The sequence below is a fragment of the Oncorhynchus mykiss genome, chromosome 10, assembly GCF_013265735.2.
Source record: "Oncorhynchus mykiss isolate Arlee chromosome 10, USDA_OmykA_1.1, whole genome shotgun sequence".
NCBI lineage: Eukaryota > Metazoa > Chordata > Actinopteri > Salmoniformes > Salmonidae > Oncorhynchus > Oncorhynchus mykiss.
Genome location: NC_048574.1, coordinates 67,164,773 through 67,190,498, shown reverse-complemented (window position 1 = coordinate 67,190,498; position 25,726 = coordinate 67,164,773). Strand labels below are relative to the sequence as shown.

The window sequence follows — 25,726 nt, the reverse complement described above, 5'->3', positions numbered from 1 at the left end:
GACGGAGCTGGGATATACAGAATATATAGAAATGGAGCCGGGATATATAGAGACGGAGCTGGGATATACAGAATATATAGAGACGGAGCTGGGATATACAGAATATATAGAGATGGAGCTGGGATATACAGCATATATAGAGATGGAGCCGGGATATATAGAAATGGAGCTGGGATATATAGAGACGGAGCTGGGATATACAGCATATATAGAGATGGAGCCGGGATATATAGAGATGGAGCTGGGATATATAGAGACGGAGCTGGGATATATAGAGATGGAGCTGGGATATATAGAGACGGAGCCGGGATATACAGAATATATAGAGATGGAGCTGGGATATATAGAGATGGAGCTGGGATATACAGAATATATAGAGATGGAGCTGGGATATACAGAATATATAGAGACGGAGCCGGGATATATAGAATATGTAGAGATGGAGGCGGGATATATAGAGATGGAGCTGGGATATATAGAGACGGAGGCGGGATATATAGAGATGGAGCTGGGATATATAGAGACGGAGCTGGGATATACAGAATATATAGAGATGGAGCTGGGATCTACAGCATATATAGAGATGGAGCCGGGATATATAGAGATGGAGCTGGGATATATAGAGACGGAGCCGGGATATATAGAGATGGAGCTGGGATATATAGAGACGGAGCTGGGATATACAGAATATATAGAGATGGAGCTGGGATATATAGAGATGGAGCTGGGATATATAGAGACGGAGCCGGGATATACAGAGACGGAGCTGGGATGTATAGAGACGGAGGCGGGATATATAGAGATGGAGCTGGGATATATAGAGATGGAGCTGGGATATACAGAATATATAGAGATGGAGCTGGGATATATAGAGACGGAGCTGGGATATACAGAATATATAGAGATGGAGCTGGGATCTACAGCATATATAGAGATGGAGCCGGGATATATAGAGATGGAGCTGGGATATACAGAATATATAGAGATGGAGCTGGGATATATAGAGACGGAGCTGGGATATACAGAATATATAGAGATGGAGCTGGGATATATAGAGATGGAGCTGGGATATATAGAGACGGAGCCGGGATATACAGAGACGGAACTGGGATATATAGAGACGGAGGCGGGATATATAGAGATGGAGCTGGGATATATAGAGATGGAGCTGGGATATACAGAATATATAGAGATGGAGCTGGGATATACAGAATATATAGAGACGGAGCCGGGATATATAGAATATATAGAGATGGAGCCGGGATATATAGAGACGGAGCTGGGATATATAGAGACGGAGCCGGGATATATAGAATATATAGAGATGGAGCTGGGATATATAGAGATGGAGCTGGGATATATAGAGACGGAGGCGGGATATATAGAGATGGAGCTGGGATATACAGAATATACAGAGACGGAGCCGGGATATACAGAATATATAGAGATGGAGCCGGCATATATAGAATATATAGAGACGGAGCCGGGATATACAGAATATATAGAGATGGAGCCGGGATATATAGAATATATAGAGACGGAGCCGGGATATATAGAATATATAGAGACGGAGCCGGGATATATAGAGATGGAGCTGGGATATATAGAATATATAGAGACGGAGCTGGGATATATAGAGACGGAGCCGGGAATTATAGAGATGGAGCTGGGATATATAGAATATATAGAGACGGAGCTGGGATATATAGAGATGGAGCCGGGATATATAGAATATATAGAGATGGAGCCGGGATATACAGAATATATAGAGATGGAGCCGGGATATACAGAATATATAGAGACGGAGCCGGGATATATAGAGACGGAGCCGGGATATACAGAGAAGGAGCCGGGATATACAGAGACGGAGCCGGGATATACAGAGACGGAGCCGGGATATACAGAGACGGAGCCGGGATATACAGAGACGGAGCCGGGATATACAGAGACGGGATATACAGAGACGGAGCCGGGATATACAGAGACGGAGCCGGGATATATAGAGACGGAGCCGGGATATACAGAATATATAGAGATGGAGCCGGGATATACAGAGACGGAGCCGGGATATATAGAGACGGAGCCGGGATATACAGAGACGGAGCCGGGATATACAGAGACGGAGCCGAGATATATAGAGATGGAGCTGGGATATATAGAGACGGAGACGGGATATATAGAGACGGAGCCGGGATATATAGAGACGGAGCTGGGATATACAGAATATATAGAGATGGAGCTGGGATATATAGAGATATAGCTGGGATATAAAGAATATATAGAGATGGAGCCGGGATATATAGAGACGGAGCTGGGATATACAGAATATATAGAGATGGAGCTGGGATATACGGAATATATAGAGACGGAGCTGGGATATACAGAATATATAGAGATGGAGCCGGGATATATAGAGACGGAGCTGGGATATACAGAATATATAGAGACGGAGCTGGGATATACAGAATATATAGAGATGGAGCTGGGATATACAGCATATATAGAGATGGAGCCGGGATATATAGAGACGGAGCTGGGATGTATAGAGACGGAGGCGGGATATATAGAGATGGAGCTGGGATATATAGAGATGGAGCTGGGATATACAGAATATATAGAGATGGAGCTGGGATATATAGAGACGGAGCTGGGATATACAGAATATATAGAGATGGAGCTGGGATCTACAGCATATATAGAGATGGAGCCGGGATATATAGAGATGGAGCTGGGATATACAGAATATATAGAGATGGAGCTGGGATATATAGAGACGGAGCTGGGATATACAGAATATATAGAGATGGAGCTGGGATATATAGAGATGGAGCTGGGATATATAGAGACGGAGCCGGGATATACAGAGACGGAACTGGGATATATAGAGACGGAGGCGGGATATATAGAGATGGAGCTGGGATATATAGAGATGGAGCTGGGATATACAGAATATATAGAGATGGAGCTGGGATATACAGAATATATAGAGACGGAGCCGGGATATATAGAATATATAGAGATGGAGCCGGGATATATAGAGACGGAGCTGGGATATATAGAGACGGAGCCGGGATATATAGAATATATAGAGATGGAGCTGGGATATATAGAGATGGAGCTGGGATATATAGAGACGGAGGCGGGATATATAGAGATGGAGCTGGGATATACAGAATATACAGAGACGGAGCCGGGATATACAGAATATATAGAGATGGAGCCGGCATATATAGAATATATAGAGACGGAGCCGGGATATACAGAATATATAGAGATGGAGCCGGGATATATAGAATATATAGAGACGGAGCCGGGATATATAGAATATATAGAGACGGAGCCGGGATATATAGAGATGGAGCTGGGATATATAGAATATATAGAGACGGAGCTGGGATATATAGAGACGGAGCCGGGAATTATAGAGATGGAGCTGGGATATATAGAATATATAGAGACGGAGCTGGGATATATAGAGATGGAGCCGGGATATATAGAATATATAGAGATGGAGCCGGGATATACAGAATATATAGAGATGGAGCCGGGATATACAGAATATATAGAGACGGAGCCGGGATATATAGAGACGGAGCCGGGATATACAGAGAAGGAGCCGGGATATACAGAGACGGAGCCGGGATATACAGAGACGGAGCCGGGATATACAGAGACGGAGCCGGGATATACAGAGACGGAGCCGGGATATACAGAGACGGGATATACAGAGACGGAGCCGGGATATACAGAGACGGAGCCGGGATATATAGAGACGGAGCCGGGATATACAGAATATATAGAGATGGAGCCGGGATATACAGAGACGGAGCCGGGATATATAGAGACGGAGCCGGGATATACAGAGACGGAGCCGGGATATACAGAGACGGAGCCGAGATATATAGAGATGGAGCTGGGATATATAGAGACGGAGACGGGATATATAGAGACGGAGCCGGGATATATAGAGACGGAGCTGGGATATACAGAATATATAGAGATGGAGCTGGGATATATAGAGATATAGCTGGGATATAAAGAATATATAGAGATGGAGCCGGGATATATAGAGACGGAGCTGGGATATACAGAATATATAGAGATGGAGCTGGGATATACGGAATATATAGAGACGGAGCTGGGATATACAGAATATATAGAGATGGAGCCGGGATATATAGAGACGGAGCTGGGATATACAGAATATATAGAGACGGAGCTGGGATATACAGAATATATAGAGATGGAGCTGGGATATACAGCATATATAGAGATGGAGCCGGGATATATAGAAATGGAGCTGGGATATATAGAGACGGAGCTGGGATATACAGCATATATAGAGATGGAGCCGGGATATATAGAGATGGAGCTGGGATATATAGAGACGGAGCCGGGATATATAGAGATGGAGCTGGGATATATAGAGACGGAGCCGGGATATACAGAATATATAGAGATGGAGCTGGGATATATAGAGATGGAGCTGGGATATACAGAATATATAGAGATGGAGCTGGGATATACAGAATATATAGAGACGGAGCCGGGATATATAGAATATATAGAGATGGAGCTGGGATATATAGAGATGGAGCTGGGATATATAGAGACGGAGGCGGGATATATAGAGATGGAGCTGGGATATATAGAGACGGAGCCGGGATATATAGAGATGGAGCTGGGATATACAGAATATATAGAGATGGAGCTGGGATATATAGAGACGGAGGCGGGATATATAGAGATGGAGCCGGGATATACAGAATATATAGAGACGGAGCTGGGATATATAGAGATGGAGCTGGGATATACAGAATATATAGAGACGGAGCCGGGATATACAGAATATATAGAGATGGAGCTGGGATATATAGAGATGGAGCTGGGATATACCGAATATATAGAGACGGAGCCGGGATATACAGAATATATAGAGATGGAGCTGGGATATATAGAGATGGAGCTGGGATATATAGAGATGGAGCTGGGATATATAGAGACGGAGGCGGGATATACAGAATATATAGAGACGGAGCCGGGATATACAGAGACGGAGCCGGGATATACAGAGACGGAGCCGGGATATATAGAGACGGATCCGGGATATATAGAGACGGAGCCGGGATATACAGAGACGGAGCCGGGATATACAGAGACGGAGCCGGGATATACAGAGACGGAGCCGGGATATATAGAGATGGAGCTGGGATATAATATAGAGACGGAGCCGGGATATATAGAATATATAGAGATGGAGCTGGGATATTTAGAGATGGAGCTGGGATATATAGAGACGGAGGCGGGATATATAGAGATGGAGCTGGGATATATAGAGACGGAGCCGGGATATATAGAGATGGAGCTGGGATATACAGAATATATAGAGGTGGAGCTGGGATATATAGAGATGGAGCTGGGATATATAGAGACGGAGGCGGGATATATAGAGACGGAGCCGGGATATACAGAATATATAGAGACGGAGCTGGGATATATAGAGACGGAGCCGGGATATACAGAGACGGAACTGGGATATATAGAGACGGAGGCGGGATATATAGAGATGGAGGTGGGATATACAGAGACGGAGCCGGGATATATAGAGATGGAGCTGGGATATAATATAGAGACGGAGACGGGATATATAGAGACGGAGCCGGGATATATAGAGACGGAGCTGGGATATACAGAATATATAGAGATGGAGCTGGGATATATAGAGATATAGCTGGGATATAAATAATATATAGAGATGGAGCCGGGATATATAGAGACGGAGCTGGGATATACAGAATATATAGAGATGGAGCTGGGATATAAGGAATATATAGAGACGGAGCTGGGATATACAGAATATATAGAGATGGAGCCGGGATATATAGAGACGGAGCTGGGATATATAGAGATGGAGCTGGGATATACAGAATATATAGAGATGGAGCTGGGATATACAGAATATATAGAGACGGAGCCGGGATATATAGAATATATAGAGATGGAGCCGGGATATATAGAGACGGAGCTGGGATATATAGAGACGGAGCCGGGATATATAGAATATATAGAGATGGAGCTGGGATATATAGAGATGGAGCTGGGATATATAGAGACGGAGGCGGGATATATAGAGATGGAGCTGGGATATATAGAGACGGAGCCGGGATATATAGAGATGGAGCTGGGATATACAGAATATATAGAGGTGGAGCTGGGATATATAGAGATGGAGCTGGGATATATAGAGACGGAGGCGGGATATATAGAGACGGAGCCGGGATATACAGAATATATAGAGACGGAGCTGGGATATATAGAGACGGAGCCGGGATATACAGAGACGGAACTGGGATATATAGAGACGGAGGCGGGATATATAGAGGTGGAGCTGGGATATATAGAGATGGAGCTGGGATATACAGAATATATAGAGATGGAGCTGGGATATACAGAATATATAGAGACGGAGCCGGGATATATAGAATATATAGAGATGGAGCCGGGATATATAGAGACGGAGCTGGGATATATAGAGACGGAGCCGGGATATATAGAATATATAGAGATGGAGCTGGGATATATAGAGATGGAGCTGGGATATATAGAGACGGAGGCGGGATATATAGAGATGGAGCTGGGATATACAGAATATACAGAGACGGAGCCGGGATATACAGAATATATAGAGATGGAGCCGGCATATATAGAATATATAGAGACGGAGCCGGGATATACAGAATATATAGAGATGGAGCCGGGATATATAGAATATATAGAGACGGAGCCGGGATATATAGAATATATAGAGACGGAGCCGGGATATATAGAGATGGAGCTGGGATATATAGAATATATAGAGACGGAGCTGGGATATATAGAGACGGAGCCGGGAATTATAGAGATGGAGCTGGGATATATAGAATATATAGAGACGGAGCTGGGATATATAGAGATGGAGCCGGGATATATAGAATATATAGAGATGGAGCCGGGATATACAGAATATATAGAGATGGAGCCGGGATATACAGAATATATAGAGACGGAGCCGGGATATATAGAGACGGAGCCGGGATATACAGAGACGGAGCCGGGATATACAGAGACGGAGCCGGGATATACAGAGACGGAGCCGGGATATACAGAGACGGAGCCGGGATATACAGAGACGGGATATACAGAGACGGAGCCGGGATATACAGAGACGGAGCCGGGATATATAGAGACGGAGCCGGGATATACAGAATATATAGAGATGGAGCCGGGATATACAGAGACGGAGCCGGGATATATAGAGACGGAGCCGGGATATACAGAGACGGAGCCGGGATATACAGAGACGGAGCCGAGATATATAGAGATGGAGCTGGGATATATAGAGACGGAGACGGGATATATAGAGACGGAGCCGGGATATATAGAGACGGAGCTGGGATATACAGAATATATAGAGATGGAGCTGGGATATATAGAGATATAGCTGGGATATAAAGAATATATAGAGATGGAGCCGGGATATATAGAGACGGAGCTGGGATATACAGAATATATAGAGATGGAGCTGGGATATACGGAATATATAGAGACGGAGCTGGGATATACAGAATATATAGAGATGGAGCCGGGATATATAGAGACGGAGCTGGGATATACAGAATATATAGAGACGGAGCTGGGATATACAGAATATATAGAGATGGAGCTGGGATATACAGCATATATAGAGATGGAGCCGGGATATATAGAAATGGAGCTGGGATATATAGAGGCGGAGCTGGGATATACAGCATATATAGAGATGGAGCCGGGATATATAGAGATGGAGCTGGGATATATAGAGACGGAGCCGGGATATATAGAGATGGAGCTGGGATATTTGGAGACGGAGCCGGGATATACAGAATATATAGAGATGGAGCTGGGATATATAGAGATGGAGCTGGGATATACAGAATATATAGAGATGGAGCTGGGATAAACAGAATATATAGAGACGGAGCCGGGATATATAGAATATATAGAGATGGAGCTGGGATATATAGAGATGGAGCTGGGATATATAGAGACGGAGGCGGGATATATAGAGATGGAGCTGGGATATATAGAGACGGAGCCAGGATATATAGAGATGGAGCTGGGATATATAGAGACGGAGGCGGGATATATAGAGATGGAGCCGGGATATACAGAATATATAGAGACGGAGCTGGGATATATAGAGATGGAGCTGGGATATACAGAATATATAGAGACGGAGCTGGGATATACAGAATATATAGAGATGGAGCTGGGATATAGAGAGATGGAGCTGGGATATACAGAATATATAGAGATGGAGCTGGGATATATAGAGATGGAGCTGGGATATACAGAATATATAGAGACGGAGCTGGGATATATAGAGATGGAGCTGGGATATACAGAATATATAGAGACGGAGCCGGGATATACAGAATATATAGAGATGGAGCTGGGATATATAGAGATGGAGCTGGGATATACCGAATATATAGAGACGGAGCCGGGATATACAGAATATATAGAGATGGAGCTGGGATATATAGAGATGGAGCTGGGATATATAGAGATGGAGCTGGGATATATAGAGACGGAGGCGGGATATACAGAATATATAGAGACGGAGCCGGGATATACAGAGACGGAGCCGGGATATACAGAGACGGAGCCGGGATATATAGAGACGGATCCGGGATATATAGAGACGGAGCCGGGATATACAGAGACGGAGCCGGGATATACAGAGACGGAGCCGGGATATACAGAGACGGAGCCGGGATATATAGAGATGGAGCTGGGATATAATATAGAGACGGAGACGGGATATATAGAGACGGAGCCGGGATATATAGAGACGGAGCTGGGATATACAGAATATATAGAGATGGAGCTGGGATATATAGAGATATAGCTGGGATATAAATAATATATAGAGATGGAGCCGGGATATATAGAGACGGAGCTGGGATATACAGAATATATAGAGATGGAGCTGGGATATAAGGAATATATAGAGACGGAGCTGGGATATACAGAATATATAGAGATGGAGCCGGGATATATAGAGACGGAGCTGGGATATATAGAGATGGAGCTGGGATATACAGAATATATAGAGATGGAGCTGCGATATACAGAATATATAGAGACGGAGCCGGGATATATAGAATATATAGAGATGGAGCCGGGATATATAGAGACGGAGCTGGGATATATAGAGACGGAGCCGGGATATATAGAATATATAGAGATGGAGCTGGGATATATAGAGATGGAGCTGGGATATATAGAGACGGAGGCGGGATATATAGAGATGGAGCTGGGATATATAGAGACGGAGCCGGGATATATAGAGATGGAGCTGGGATATACAGAATATATAGAGGTGGAGCTGGGATATATAGAGATGGAGCTGGGATATATAGAGACGGAGGCGGGATATACAGAATATATAGAGACGGAGCTGGGATATATAGAGATGGAGCTGGGATATACCGAATATATAGAGACGGAGCCGGGATATACAGAATATATAGAGATGGAGCTGGGATATATAGAGATGGAGCTGGGATATATAGAGATGGAGCTGGGATATATAGAGACGGAGGCGGGATATATAGAGATGGAGCCGGGATATACAGAATATATAGAGACGGAGCTGGGATATATAGAGATGGAGCTGGGATATACAGAATATATAGAGACGGAGCCGGGATATACAGAATATATAGAGATGGAGCTGGGATATACAGAATATATAGAGACGGAGCCGGGATATATAGAGACGGAGCTGGGATATATAGAGACCGAGGCGGGATATATAGAGATGGAGCTGGGATATATAGAGATGGAGCTGGGATATACAGAATATATAGAGATGGAGCTGGGATATACAGAATATATAGAGACGGAGCCGGGATATATAGAATATGTAGAGATGGAGCCGGGATATATAGAGACGGAGCTGGGATATATAGAGACGGAGCCGGGATATATAGAATATATAGAGATGGAGCTGGGATATATAGAGATGGAGCTGGGATATATAGAGACGGAGCCGGGATATATAGAGATGGAGCTGGGATATACAGAATATATAGAGATGGAGCTGGGATATATAGAGACGGAGCCGGGATATATAGAGATGGAGCTGGGATATACAGAATATATAGAGATGGAGCTGGGATATATAGAGATGGAGCTGGGATATATAGAGACGGAGGCGGGATATATAGAGATGGAGCCGGGATATACAGAATATATAGAGACGGAGCTGGGATATATAGAGATGGAGCTGGGATATACAGAATATATAGAGACGGAGCCGGGATATACAGAATATATAGAGATGGAGCTGGGATATATAGTGATGGAGCTGGGATATACAGAATATATAGAGATGGAGCTGGGATATATAGAGATGGAGCTGGGATATATAGAGATGGAGCTGGGATATATAGAGACGGAGGCAGGATATACAGAATATATAGAGATGGAGCTGGGATATATAGAGATGGAGCTGGGATATACAGAATATATAGAGATGGAGCTGGGATATACAGAATATATAGAGATGGAGCCGGGATATACAGAATATATAGAGACGGAGCCGGGATATATAGAGACGGAGCTGGGATATATAGAATATATAGAGACGGAGCTGGGAAATACAGAATATATAGAGATGGAGCTGGGATATACAGAATATATAGAGATGGAGCCGGGATATACAGAATATATAGAGACGGAGCCGGGATATATAGAGACGGAGCTGGGATATATAGAATATATAGAGACGGAGCTGGGATATGTAGAATATATAGAGATGGAGCTGGGATATACAGAATATATAGAGATGGAGCCGGGATATACAGAATATATAGAGACGGAGCCGGGATATATAGAGACGGAGCTGGGATATATAGAATATATAGAGACGGAGCTGGGATATACAGAATATATAGAGATGGAGCTGGGATATACAGAATATATAGAGATGGAGCCGGGATATATAGAGACGGAGCTGGGATATATAGAATATATAGAGACGGAGCTGGGATATATAGAATATATAGAGATGGAGCCGGGATATATAGAGATGGAGCTGGGATATATAGAGACGGAGCTGGGATATATAGAGATGGAGCTGGGATATATAGAATATATAGAGACGGAGCTGGGATATATAGAATATATAGAGATGGAGCCGGGATATATAGAGATGGAGCCGGGATATATAGAGACGGAGCTGGGATATATAGAATATATAGAGACGGAGCTGGGATATACAGAATATATAGAGATGGAGCTGGGATATACAGAATATATAGAGATGGAGCCGGGATATACAGAATATATAGAGATGGAGCCGGGATAAATAGAGACGTAGCCGGGGGACAGAGACGGAGCCGGGGGACAGAGACGGAGCCGGGGGACAGAGACGGAGCCGGGGGACAGAGACGGAGCCGGGGGACAGAGACGGAGCCGGGGGACAGAGACGGAGCCGGGGGACAGAGACGGAGCCGGGGGACAGAGACGGAGCCGGGGGACAGAGACGGAGCCGGGGGACAGAGACGGAGCCAGGGGACAGAGACGGAGCCGGGAGACAGAGACAGAGCCGGGGGACAGAGACGTAGCCGGGGGACGTATGGAGCTGGAGGATAGAGGCTATACCTATGCTTATATAGCTATGCTTATTATAAAGGCTGTACCTGGGTCAGTACAGTAAACAGGGCTCTAATGGGGCTATACCTACACCTACTATAAAGGCTGTACCTGGGTCAGTACAGTAAACATGGCTCTATTGGGGCTATACCTACAAGTACTATAAAGGCTGTACCTGGGTCAGTACAGTAAACATGGCTCTAATTGGGCTATACCTACATCTACTATAAAGGCTGTACCTGGGTCAGTAGAGTAAACAGGGCTCTAATGGGGCTATACCTACACCTACTATAAAGGCTGTACCTGGGTCAGTCGAGTAAACAGGGCTCTATAATGGGGCTATACCTACACCTACTATAAAAGCTGTACCTGGGTCAGTAGAGTAAACAGGGCTCTAATGGGGCTATACCTACACCTACTATAAAGGCTGTACCTGGGTCAGTACAGTAAACAGGGCTCTAATGGGGCTATACCTACACCTACTATAAAGGCTATACCTGGGTCAGTACAGTAAACAGGGCTCTAATGGGGCTATACCTACTATAAAGGCTGTACCTGGGTCAGTACAGTAAACATGGCTCTAACGGGGCTATACCTACACCTACTATAAAGGCTGTACCTGGGTCAGTACAGTAAACATGGCTCTAATGGGGCTATACCTACACCTACTATAAAGGCTGTACCTGATGGATTAGGTGTCTTGTGGAAGGGCCGATGATTAGGGGCTGTGAAATGAATGGTGAAGTTAATAGGACACTGAATGACGCTCTAGAATAAGGGCTGTAATCGGGTCAGGGGAGAATACAGGCCTCTGATGGAACTATATTTGAACGGCTGTGCCTGGTTCAGTTGACTACAGAGCACTCAGAAGGGGTGCATTGCTACATCTGCATTGCTTGCTGTTTGGAGTTTTAGGCTGGGTTTCTGTATAAGCACTTTGTGACATCTGCTGATGTAAAAAGGGCTTTATAAATACATTTGATTTGGGGTAGAGCAAAATACAAAAAGGCTGTTCCTGAGTCAGTGAAGCACACAGGACTCAGATGGAGCTGTGTAGTAAAGGCTGAATCAGTTGAGAACACGGGGCTCTGATGGGGTGAAGGGGAGTGAATAATGAGACTCTGAAGTTGCTCTAGATTCTAGAATACGTACTGATTCGGAGTCAGTGATATACACAGTGCTCATATGTTGTCAGGGCTGTACCTGAGTCAGAGAAGATAATAAGAATCTGTAGGGGAAATAAGTATAAAGACTGTGCCTATGTCAGATGACTATATCGAAGTCTTAATGAACATATGCATAAGGGCAGTGGAGTGAATAGGACTCTGAAGTCACTCTACAATAAAGGATGTACCTAGGTCAGTTGCCTATATAGAACTCGGTAAAGCAAATTTGTAAAGGCTGTACCTGAGTCAGTGGAATAGACGCGGAAGCTCTTGTCCCAGAAGCCACAGAGCAGGATGAAGCGGTTGTCTGCAGTGATGATGAAACACTGAGAGTGGATGTGAATGCTCTGGTCCAACAGGTCTGTGATCTGACGACGGTGGGTCCCCACGTTACTGGCTGGAGAGGGGAAGGAGAGGAGGAGGGAGGTGGAAGGATGAGGGGGGAGGAGAAGGAGGGAGAGAGGGAGGGAGGGGAGAAGGAGGGAGGGGGATGGGGGGAGGGATAGAGAGAAGGAGGGAGGGGGATGGGGAGGGAGAGAGAGAGGGGGATGGGGAGGGAGAGAGAGAGGGGGACGGGGAGGGAGAGAGAGAGGGGGACGGGGAGGGAGAGAGAGAGGGGGACGGGGAGGGAGAGAGACAGGGGGACGGGGAGGGAGAGAGAGAGAGAGGGGGACGGGGAGGGAGAGAGGGAGGGAGGGGGAGTGGGAGGGAGGGGGAGGGAGAGAGGGAGGGAGGAGAGGGAGGGAGGGGAGGGAGCGAGGGAGGAGGATGGGGAGGGAGAGAGGGAGGGAGGAATGGTGGAGGGAGAGAGGGGTAGGGAGGAGGGGACAGGGGGAGGTGAGGAAGAGGATAGAAATACAGACAGATGTAATTCATTAAGTAAAGCATGTAAGTCTGAGGAAAAATGTATTGTATAAAATCTGATGGTTTTCCTTTACGATATCTCCGCGTTAATCGTTTTCACAAAGACATCAGACCATTACTGGAGCTACCGCACGTTCGTCGCCACGGCAGCAGCACCACCATTTTGATTTGTGAGGGATTACATAAAACATCTAGGACGTGGCGTTTACAAGGGTTTCACATTTTCCACTGGGCCTAAGAGTTTGAGTAACGATGAGCGTGCATATTCTCTCTCTCCCCAGAAGGAGAAGAGACTTCCAATAGCTAAGAAGAGGAGAGGAGCCACGCATAGTCAGGACAACATAAATTAAATCCACTTTGGCCCCTTATCGCTGAGTTGGAGGTTTGTGTGTGTGTGTGTGTGTGTGTGTGTGTGAGTGTGTGTGTGAGAGAGTGAGTGAGAGAGTGAGAGAGTGAGAGTGAGTTGGAGAGATAGAGAGAGAGAGAAAAGACAAAAGAAATAACAGACTAAAACAAAGGCAGGGCCATGTCTGTTTTGGACTGATGCATTTCCTTGGCCTTGCAGACGTAGCCATCTATCATGAAGTGCATTGTAGTCGGTTAGATATTAAGATATGCTGCGCCAGTTTCCCGGACAAAGATTAAGTCGAATCCTAAATCATTATCAATATTTTTTAGTCCAGGACTAGACTTAATCTGTGTCCAGGGAACAAACAGGCACATTAGGTTCTAGACTTCTGTAACTTAATCCTCCCTTTCTCTCAGGCTCTCTTTCTCTCTCTTCTGCTCTAACTCAAGATGAACAGGTGCGGGTCCGGCCCAAGGCATCCCTGACAGAGACCAGCACGCCATGTCTGACGAATACTTCAACCAATTATCAACATTTTCCCCCGCCACGGCCGCCCCACCAGCCAAATACAATTTACTGTGTTTAAACTGAAGCTCCTTGTGGAATGTGAGAAGTATAAATACATAAATGACACGTTAAGAAAATATCCCCTCACCACACACATGATACATGTGATGTGGAGCGTGTGGGCTGGTGCTGAAAAATGACAAAACAGAGCTGTGAGTGAGTGGCAGAGATAGAATCGGCCGTGCATTCGCTAGCACAGACTGGAATATGTTCCAGTAGGAGTTTACCACATCAGTAATAAGTGTATAGAGGCAAGCAACACTGAACCATGCATGAGAGCCATAGCCAATGTGAGTAAGACCTTAAAAAGGTTAATTAACACTCAAGGCTGCAGGGCCAGACGGACTACCAGAACGCATACTCAGAGCTGACAAGTGTCTTCACTGACATTTTCAACCTCTCCCGGGCCCAGTCTGTAATACCTACATGTTTCAAGAAGACGACCATAGTCCCTGTGCCTAAGATCCCCATAGTAACCTGTATAAATGACTATCGCCCCATAGGACTCACATCTGTAGCAATGAAATGCTTTGAAAGGCTAATCATGGCTCACATCAACACCATCATTCTAGACACCCTGGACCCACTCCAATTTGCATACCGCCCCAACAGATCCACAGATGACACAATCTCTATTGGACTCTAAACTGACCTTTTCCACCTGGACAAGATGAACACCTACAGTGCCTTGCGAAAGTATTCGGCCCCCTTGAACTTTGCAACCTTTTGCCACATTTCAGGCTTCAAACATAAAGATATAAAACTGTATTTTTTTGTGAAGAATCAACAACAAGTGGGACACAATCATGAAGTGGAACGACATTTATTGGATATTTCAAACTTTTTTAACAAATCAAAAACTGAAAAATTGGGCGTGCAAAATTATTCAGCCCCCTTAAGTTAATACTTTGTAGCGCCACCTTTTGCTGCGATTACAGCTGTAAGTCGCTTGGGGTATGTCTCTATCAGTTTTGCACATCGAGAGACTGACATTTTTTCCCATTCCTCCTTGCAAAACAGCTCGAGCTCAGTGAGGTTGGACGGAGAGCATTTGTGAACAGCAGTTTTCAGTTCTTTCCACAGATTCTCGATTGGATTCAGGTCTGGACTTTGACTTGGCCATTCTAACACCTGGATATGTTTATTTTTGAACCATTCCATTGTAGATTTTGCTTTATGTTTTGGATCATTGTCTTGTTGGAAGACAAATCTCCGTCTCAGGTCTTTTGCAGACTCCATCAGGTTTTCTTCCAGAATGGTCCTGTATTTGGCTCCATCCATCTTCCCATCAATTTTAACCATCTTCCCTGTCCCTGCTGAAGAAAAGCAGGCCCAAACCATGATGCTGCCACCACCATGTTTGACAGTGGGGATGGTGTGTTCAGCTGTGTTGCTTTTACACCAAACATAACGTTTTGCATTGTTGCCAAAAAGTTCAATTTTGGTTTCATCTGACCAGAGCACCTTCTTCCACATGTTTGGTGTGTCTCCCAGGTGGCTTGTGGCAAACTTTAAACAACACTTTTTATGGATATCTTTAAGAAATGGCTTTCTTCTTGCCACTCTTCCATAAAGGCCAGATTTGTGCAATATACGACTGACTGATTGTTGTCCTATGGACAGAGTCTCCCACCTCAGCTGTAGATCTCTGCAGTTCATCCAGAGTGATCATGGGCCTCTTGGCTGCATCTCTGATCAGTCTTCTCCTTGTATGAGCTGAAAGTTTAGAGGGACGGCCAGGTCTTGGTAGATTTGCAGTGGTCTGATACTCCTTCCATTTCAATATTATCGCTTGCACAGTGCTCCTTGGGATGTTTAAAGCTTGGGAAATCTTTTTGTATCCAAATCCGGCTTTAAACTTCTTCACAACAGTATCTCGGACCTGCCTGGTGTGTTCCTTGTTCTTCATGATGCTCTCTGCGCTTTTAACGGACCTCTGAGACTATCACAGTGCAGGTGCATTTATACGGAGACTTGATTACACACAGGTGGATTGTATTTATCATCATTAGTCATTTAGGTCAACATTGGATCATTCAGAGATCCTCACTGAACTTCTGGAGAGAGTTTGCTGCACTGAAAGTAAAGGGGCTGAATAATTTTGCACGCCCAATTTTTCAGTTTTTGATTTGTTAAAAAAGTTTGAAATATCCAATAAATGTCGTTCCACTTCATGATTGTGTCCCACTTGTTGTTGATTTTTCACAAAAAAAATAGTTTTATATCTTTATGTTTGAAGCCTGAAATGTGGCAAAAGGTTGCAAAGTTCAAGGGGGCCGAATACTTTCGCAAGGCACTGTATGTGATAGTGCTGTTCATTGACAACAGCTCAGCGTTCAACACCATAGTGCCCTCCAAGCTCATCACTAAGCTAAGAACCCTGGAACCGAACACTGGATCCTGGACTTCCTGACGGGCCGTCCCAGTTGGTGAGTTTGCCAACGACACAACATTGGTAGGCCTGATCACAGACTATGATCAGACAGCCTATAGGGAGGAGGTCAGACACTTAGCAGTGTGGTGCCAGAACAACAACCTCTCCCTCAACATCAGTAAGACCAAGGAACTGATCGTGGACTACAGGAAACGAAGGGACGAGCACGCCCCCATTCACATGGACGGGGCTGCAGTGGAGCAGGGCGAGAACTTCAAGTCCCTCTGTGTTCACATCACTAAGGATCTATCATGGTCCGCACACACCAACACAGTCATGGGGGGAGGGGGCGCGACAACACCTCTTCCCCCTCAGGAGGATGAAAAGATTTGGCATGGGTCCCCACATTCTCAAAAACTTCTACAGCTGCACCATTGAGAGCATCTTGACTGGCTGCATCACAACTTGGTACGGCATATGCTTGGCATCCGACCGCAAAGCTCTACAGAGGGTAGTACCGACGGCCCAGTCCGTCACTGGAGCCGAGCTCCCTGCCATCCAGGGCCTCTATACCAGGCGGTGTCAGAGGAAGGCCCTAAAAATGGTCAAAGTCTCCAACCACCCAAGTCATAGCATGTTCTCTCTGCTACCGCACAGCAAGCGGTACCGATGCACCAAGTCTGGAACCAACAGGAACCTGAACAGCTACTACCCCCAAGCCATAAGACCGTTAAATAGTTAAATAGTAATCAATAGCTACCCGGGATATCTGCATTGACCCTTTTTGTACCAACTCTTTTGTCTCATCACATACGCTGCTGTTACTGTTTACTGTCACTTTATTCATAGTTATATGTAGATATCTACCTCAATTACCTCGCACCTCTACATATCAACTGGTACTGTTTACTATCTGTCACTTTATTCTTGGTTATATGTAGATATCTACCTCAATTACCTCGTACCCCTGCATATCAACTGGTACTGTTTACAATCTGTCACTTTATTCTTGGTTATATGTAGATATCTACCTCAATTACCTCGCACCTCTACATATCAACTGGTACTGTTTACAATCTGTCACTTTATTATTGGTTATATGTAGATATCTACCTCAATTACCTCGTACCCCTGCATATCAACTGGTACTGTTTACAATCTGTCACTTTATTCTTGGTTATATGTAGATATCTACCTCAATTACCTCGCACCTCTACATATCAACTGGTACTGTTTACTATCTGTCACTTTATTCTTGGTTATATGTAGATATCTACCTCAATTACCTCGCACCTCTACATATCAACTGGTACTGTTTACTATCTGTCACTTTATTCTTGGTTATATGTAGATATCTACCTCAATTACCTCGTACCCCTACATATCAACTGGTACTGTTTACAATCTGTCACTTTATTCCAGTTATATGTAGATATCTACCTCAATTACCTCGCACCTCTACATATCAACTGGTACTGTTTACTATCTGTCACTTTATTCTTGGTTATATGTAGATATCTACCTCAATTACCTCGCACCTCTACATATCAACTGGTACTGTTTACTATCTGTCACTTTATTCATAGTTATATGTAGATATCTACCTCAATTACCTCGCACCTCTACATATCAACTGGTACTGTTTACTATCTGTCACTTTATTCCTAGTTATATGTAGATATCTACCTCAATTACCTCGTACCCCTCCACATCGACTGGTACTGTTCACAATCTGTCACTTTATTCATAGTTATATGTAGATATCTACCTCAATTACCTCGTACCCCTCCACATCGACTGGTACTGTTCACAATCTGTCACTTTATTCATAGTTATATGTAGATATCTACCTCAATTACCTCGTACCCCTACACATCGACTGGTACTGTTTACTATCTGTCACTTTATTCATAGTTATATGTAGATATCTACCTCAATTACCTCGTACCCCTGCATATCAACTGGTACTGTTTACTATCTGTCACTTTATTCATAGTTATATGTAGATATCTACCTCAATTACCTCGTACCCCTGCATATCAACTGGTACTGTTTACTATCTGTCACTTTATTCATAGTTATATGTAGATATCTACCTCAATTACCTCGTACCCCTACACATCAACTGGTACTGTTTACTATCTGTCACTTTATTCATAGTTATATGTAGATATCTACCTCAATTACCTCGTACCCCTGCATATCAACTGGTACTGTTTACTATCTGTCACTTTATTCCAGTTATATGTCTCTGACCACTCTCTCCCAGACAGTGTATCCTATACATCACTAGAGCTCTGCCTCTGACCACTCTCTCCCAGACAGTGTATCCTATACATCACTAGAGCTCTGCCTCTGACCACTCTCTCCCAGACAGTGTAACCTATACATCACTAGAGCTCTGTCTCTGACCACTCTCTCCCAGATAGTGTATCCTATACATCACTAGAGCTCTGTCTCTGACCACTCTCTCCCAGACAGTGTATCCTATACACTACTAGAGCTCTGTCTCTGACCACTCTATCCCAGACAGTGTATCCTATACATCACTAACGCTCCGCCGCTCTGCTCGCCTCCTCATCAACAAGTCGTGAGTGATGAGAGGCGCCCATATTGTCCTGACATCCGCCCGCCGCGCATTCTCAATCACACATTATTACCGCATTCATATTCATTTATACTGACACAGATCCTTTCCCCCGCTCAAATTAAACCAGAGAGAGAGAGTAAGAAAACTGTGAGAGAGAGAAAGAGAGAGATGGCGAGAGAGAGGGATAGAGGAGAGGGGGAGAGGTTGATGATGAAATACCAGTCCAGGCCACAGCTCATTGCATTCCAATTTGCATGCAAATGGTTTAGCAGAGAAGAGAGCAGAGTGGAGGATTTATTTCAGGGGATGAGAGGACGGGGACGGGGACGGGGGGGGGGCTGTTGGTGGGCAGAGGCTGGGAAACAACAGCAAGCTACTGGCCAGGGACACTGCCTTGGGCCATCACAATGAATCCCAGAGACACACACAGACAGAGAGACACACACGTTTGAGCACACACCAACATACAAACACAGACACAAGTGGCATACCTATCAGGGGGTCTATTTCCACGGGTAGTTGGTACTGCTGGTCCTGCACAGAGGAGCCTTGATGACCTGAGAGAGAGAGAGAGAGGAGAGAGAGATGGAGAGAGAGAGAGAGAGAGAGAGAGAGAGAGAGAGAGAGAGAGAGAGAGAGAGAAGAAAAGAGAGGTGTGGGAGGAAGGAATGAGTGGGATGCAGAAAGAAGGATGGGTTTAATATCAGTGATTTGGCCCTGTGGAGTACTTTGGCTTCTGTTCCATATGGGAGATGCTAAAATGTAATTTGCCACACTCAAAGCATATTGTCCCCCAGAGCGCTCTCACAAGAGTTACATTTAGCTGTAAAACCATTTTTTGTGGCTCCAAATAGACTCTGATAACACATAGTAATACATAACCAAGTTTATAACAGAATATCGTGAATCCTTACATCTGAACATCCTCTAATAATACAGATTTGTACCATAAACAAGTTCAAATAACACTAATATCACAATTCAAGATCTAACCACAAACAATATCACATGAAATCCACTCATCAAAACAAAATGAGATCTACAAATCTTTATTGTCTTTGAGTTTCCTAACGTCAGACTTCATCCCAGATCCCCTTCCCTGTTATTCCACAGCAGGGTTGATGTTTAATAAATAAACCATGAGGAGTGAGGCCTTGATGCATCGAAGTGGAAGTGAAACCTAACGCTGGCAGAGTGCACGTGTCACATTTGATCCTGCCTTTTAGGAGGACCGCTCAACTGTCTCAGAAATCAACGTCCTGTCCTGGGAAGATGAGAGACAAGCCCATTGGCTGCTCTCGTTGAGATACACAGATAAATACTGACTGAAGGCCTTTGGATACGATGCTTTGTGTGGACAAACGTGTTGTCCTCAACTGTGTGCTCCAAAACTCTCTACTCTGTGTACCGGTCCTTGACGTGCTACATGAAATCAGACTTGATTAAAAAAATAGTATATCCTTGATATCTCATATCCTACATATGAGTTGAATTTCAATTAATTGGTTAAACGTACATTTCAAGCCATAGGGTGGCACACAATTATTCCAGCGTCATCCGGGTTAGGGGAGGGTTTGGCCGGGGTAGGCCGTCATTGTAAAACAAGAATTTGTTCTTAACTGACTTGTTACATAAAGGTTTTAAAAAATAATCCTGCTGACCTCTACAAGATAATCCTACTTTAGACTCCATTTCCTACAATCCCCCTCTTACCGGCCAGGCCGTGCCACTTGTTGACGGCGAAGAGGCGGTTGGCGGTGACGGTGATGATGGCGGGCGAGGCGAGGCCCGGCTGGGTGTTGGCGGCCACGTGGGCCACGGGAGAGTTGCTGGGGAACTTCAACACCATGATGACATCCTGCTGCATCTGCTCCGTGAACATCAACGGGCTCTGCAGGAGGACATACTGGTGGTGATGGACAGATCAACGGACGGATGGACGGAAGGAGGGAGAGGAGGATGGATAGATCCACAGACGAAGAGCAGGAGCGAACAAGGGATGGAGCAGCGGAGGAGAAGAGGGAACAGCAGGAGCAGCAGCACGCAGAAAAGAGAGTGAAAGCGAGAGAGAGAGAGAGAGAGAGAGAGAGAGAGAGAGAGAGAGAGAGAGAGAGAGAGAGAGAGAGAGAGAGAGAGAGAGAGAGGGGGGGGGGGGGGGGGGGGGGAGGAGAGGGACAGAGAGAAAGTTAGCTGGGAAGCTAGCATGGAGTTGCAGCACTCAGAGGCCAAGCTACAGATAGGGAAGGAGGCCAGCTGGAGAAAAGCTACAGATAGGGAAGGAGGCCAGCTGGAGAAAAGCTACAGATAGGGAAGGAGGCCAGCTAGAGAAAAGCTACAGATAGGGAAGGAGGCCAGCTAGAGAAAAGCTACAGATAGGGAAGGAGGCCAGCTAGAGAAAAGCTACAGATAGGGAAGGAGGCCAGCTAGAGAAAAGCTACAGATAGGGAAGGAGGCCAGCTAGAGAAAAGCTACAGATAGGGAAGGAGGCCAGCTAGAGAAAAGCTACAGATAGGGAAGGAGGCCAGCTGGAGAAAAGCTACAGATAGGGAAGGAGGCCAGCTAGAGAAAAGCTACAGATAGGGAAGGAGGCCAGCTGGAGAAAAGCTGGGGTACTAAAAACAGAGTACCATTATTCACATGACAACATTGATTAGAAGTCAGGGCAAGAAAAACAGACACAAGAAAACTATTTCTTAAAGACAAAGTTTGTGTCAATACTAAGGAAGAACCAACAAGTCACTATTAAAACGGAAGACAAACAAACGAACAAACCAAACGTAAACGTAATCCACAGGATTGGTATAGTGTATAGTGTGTGTGTATAGTGTGTGTGTGAAATACCCTTGCAGACCAAAACTCCTCTGTGGAACTCCCCGTGTTAACAGTGTTACAGTGCTCCCTCCCTAACACTCTATTAAAAGTGGCTGTAATGCCCATACAGATAGAAGACTCATTTTTGTATCTGTGTTACATTATGGCGTCTGTGATTGGTTATAGCCATCTATAGTGCTCTATCTATCTCTATGGTAATGCCTCATCAAATGTGGCACCATTAATAACCTGTCAGTGAGGGCTGCTGGGTACTGGAGTCCTCCTCAAGTCTGACATTCTACACCATCTGTGATGAATCAAGAGGCTACTAGCAGTTACTTGGACTGAACCTCTAAATATAAGGACTCGTGTACATGCCAGACATTATTTATCTATCTTTTCACAATGAGAAAAGTCAACATTCTTCCTCAAAACTCTCAGACTTTCTCTTCAGGAAATGTTCTTTAACATGACAATGGTCAGAAGTGAACTTGATACTTTCATCATTGGTAACAATCAGTCGCCACAAACGGTCAAATAAAAATCCCATTTTGTATTTATCTTCATATAAGAATTGACATTTGTTCCTGCCAAGCTTCGTCAAGACACCGACACGCACTTTAAACCATGTGAGTTCACTTCTACTGATAAGAGTTGTTTTTACTGGCTTGGCTCACACACATTATTCATGCTGCGTCCCAAATGGCACCCTATTCCCTCTACATAGTGCACTCCTTCTGATCAGGGTTCTGGTCAATAAAAGTGCACTCCACATGAAATAGGGTGCCATTTGTTCAGTCTGAGGAGTCATTTGCAGGATGCTTGTAGTGAGCTGGGGAACATACTATACATGCTTAATGTCAGAGGCACACTGAGGTAAATCTCTGTTGTTTTAACAGGCTACTAGAATACTTTGACAACGCCATTACTGAACACCAACATGGGGACATGACAGGACTGGAGTCTGACACCACACCACACTCAGACAGGGGGACATGTCAGGACTGGAGTCTGACACCATACTACACTCAGACAGGAGGACATGTCAGGACCGGAGTCTGACACCACACTACACTCAGACAGGGGGACATGTCAGGACCGGAGTCTGACACCACACTACACTCAGACAGGGGGACATGTCAGGACTGGAGTCTGACACCACACTAAACTCAGACAGGGAGACATGCCAGGACTGGAGTCTGACACCACACCACACTCAGACAGGGGGACATGTCAGGACTGGAGTCTGACACCATACTACACTCAGACAGGAGGACATGTCAGGACTGGAGTCTGACACCACACCACACTCAGACAGGGAGACATGTCAGGACTGGAGTCTGACACCATACTACACTCAGACAGGAGGACATGTCAGGACCGGAGTCTGACACCACACTACACTCAGACAGGGGGACATGTCAGGACTGGAGTCTGACACCACACTACACTCAGACAGGGGGACATGTCAGGACTGGAGTCTGACACCACACCACACTCAGACAGGGGGACATGTCAGGACTGGAGTCTGACACCATACTACACTCAGACAGGAGGACATGTCAGGACCGGAGTCTGACACGACACTACACTCAGACAGGGGGACATGTCAGGACTGGAGTCTGACACCACACTACACTCAGACAGGGGGACATGTCAGGACCGGAGTCTGACACCACACTACACTCAGACAGGGGGACATGTCAGGACTGGAGTCTGACACCACACTACACTCAGACAGGAGGACATGTCAGGACTGGAGTCTGACACCACACTACACTCAGACAGGGGGACATGTCAGGACTGGAGTCTGACACCACATTACACTCAGACAAAGAGATGTGTAAAGAGATTAATGGGGGTGAGTCAGAGAGAGAGAGAGAGAGAGAGAGAAAGAGGGAGAGAGGGGAAGAGAGGAAGAGGGAAAGCGAGAGAGAGAGAGGAAGAGCAAGAGAGAGGAAGAGCGAGAGAGAGGAAGAGCGAGAGAGAGGAAGAGCGAGAGAGAGAAAGAAGTCCCTCATCTGCTGCTGGTGTGAATGGAAAGGGGAAGGCCCTGAACATCAGTCTGTCTAGGACACGTCAAACCTGTCCAAACACACCAGGCCCACCTACCACCACCGGAGAGGCCAAACAATTACATACAAGACACCTTTAACCACTTGAAAGGATGGACTCATATGCCCTCCCGCTCCAGTAGTGGGGTCGAGTTTCCAATGGATTTCCGTACGTACTTGTGTCTCACCACAGGGAATTGAGGCCCTGCTCAACCACCACACGTTTATTTGTCTAGGAAAGTGTCTCCCCATTTCTCCCCTCGTTATTCTACTACTCCATTCTCATCTTAGCAGCTCTTACTGTACCTCACTGTACTGCACTGCACCCTACTGTACTGTACTGCACCCTACCGTACCGCACCCTACTGTACTGTACCGCACCCTACTGTACTGTACCGCACCCTACTGTACCGCACCCTACTGTACCGCACCCTACTGTACCGCACCCTACTGTACTGCACAGCACCCTACTGCACCGCACCCTACTGTACCGCACCCTACTGTACTGTACTGCACCCTACTGTACTGCACCCTACTGTACTGCACTGTACCCTAATGGACTGTACCCTAATGGACTGCACTGTACCCTACTGTACTGCACCCTAATGTATTGTACCGCACCCTAATGTATTGTACCGCACCCTACTGTACTGCATCCTACTGTACTGTCCTACTGTACTGTCCTACTGTACTGTCCTACTGTGAGAGTGGAAGAGTTAATACACTGTTACTAATAGTATACTGTACCCTACTGCACCCTACTGTACTGCACCCTACTGTACTGTCCTACTGTACTGTCCTACTGTACGAGTGGAAGAGTTAATACACTGTTACTAATAGTATACTGTACCCTACTGCACCCTACTGTACTATACCCTACTGTACTGTCCTACTGTACTGTCCTACTGTGAGAGTGGAAGAGTTAATACAATGTTACTAATAGTATACTGTACGCCAGGCCAGGATAGTCAACTTCTGATTTCATTAAGACATTAGAAGGGGAGGAAACAGAATCAACATAACATCTTTTCAGGTACTGTCCATCGGTGGCTCGCTTTGAGTCAGGACCCTCGTAAGACATCACAGTGAGGGATGTATTACAAAAGGAAATGATAAAATGCCATTATACTGGGAAAGATGGGTAAATCTTTTAGTTGGAGTTAAGATCAGAATTAATGGAGGATTGGACGCTGTGTGAAAATCCAGCACTTGCAGAGAGAGGAAATTAGGAATATATCTAAAGTTATTTCTATAGTCATGTGAGACAAA

At 45.2% G+C, this 25,726-nt stretch overlaps 1 protein-coding gene across 5 annotated transcripts in view; it reads right to left on the bottom strand.

Moving 5' to 3' along the window:
• LOC110533189 (lipopolysaccharide-responsive and beige-like anchor protein) overlaps positions 1 to 25,726 on the bottom strand; it is a 388,104-nt gene that overhangs the window by 56,062 nt on the left and 306,316 nt on the right. For 3 of the 5 annotated variants that reach the window (XM_036933632.1, XM_036933635.1, XM_036933633.1), the window contains 3 exons: positions 21,306 to 21,498; positions 20,084 to 20,149; positions 13,090 to 13,245 (listed from right to left, as the gene is read on the bottom strand). In XM_036933632.1, the coding sequence (XP_036789527.1) occupies positions 13,090 to 13,245; positions 20,084 to 20,149; positions 21,306 to 21,498 (415 nt within the window). The remainder of the gene's footprint in view (positions 1 to 13,089; positions 13,246 to 20,083; positions 20,150 to 21,305; positions 21,499 to 25,726) is intronic. The other 2 variants (XM_036933634.1, XM_036933636.1) reach the window with 1 other exon arrangement.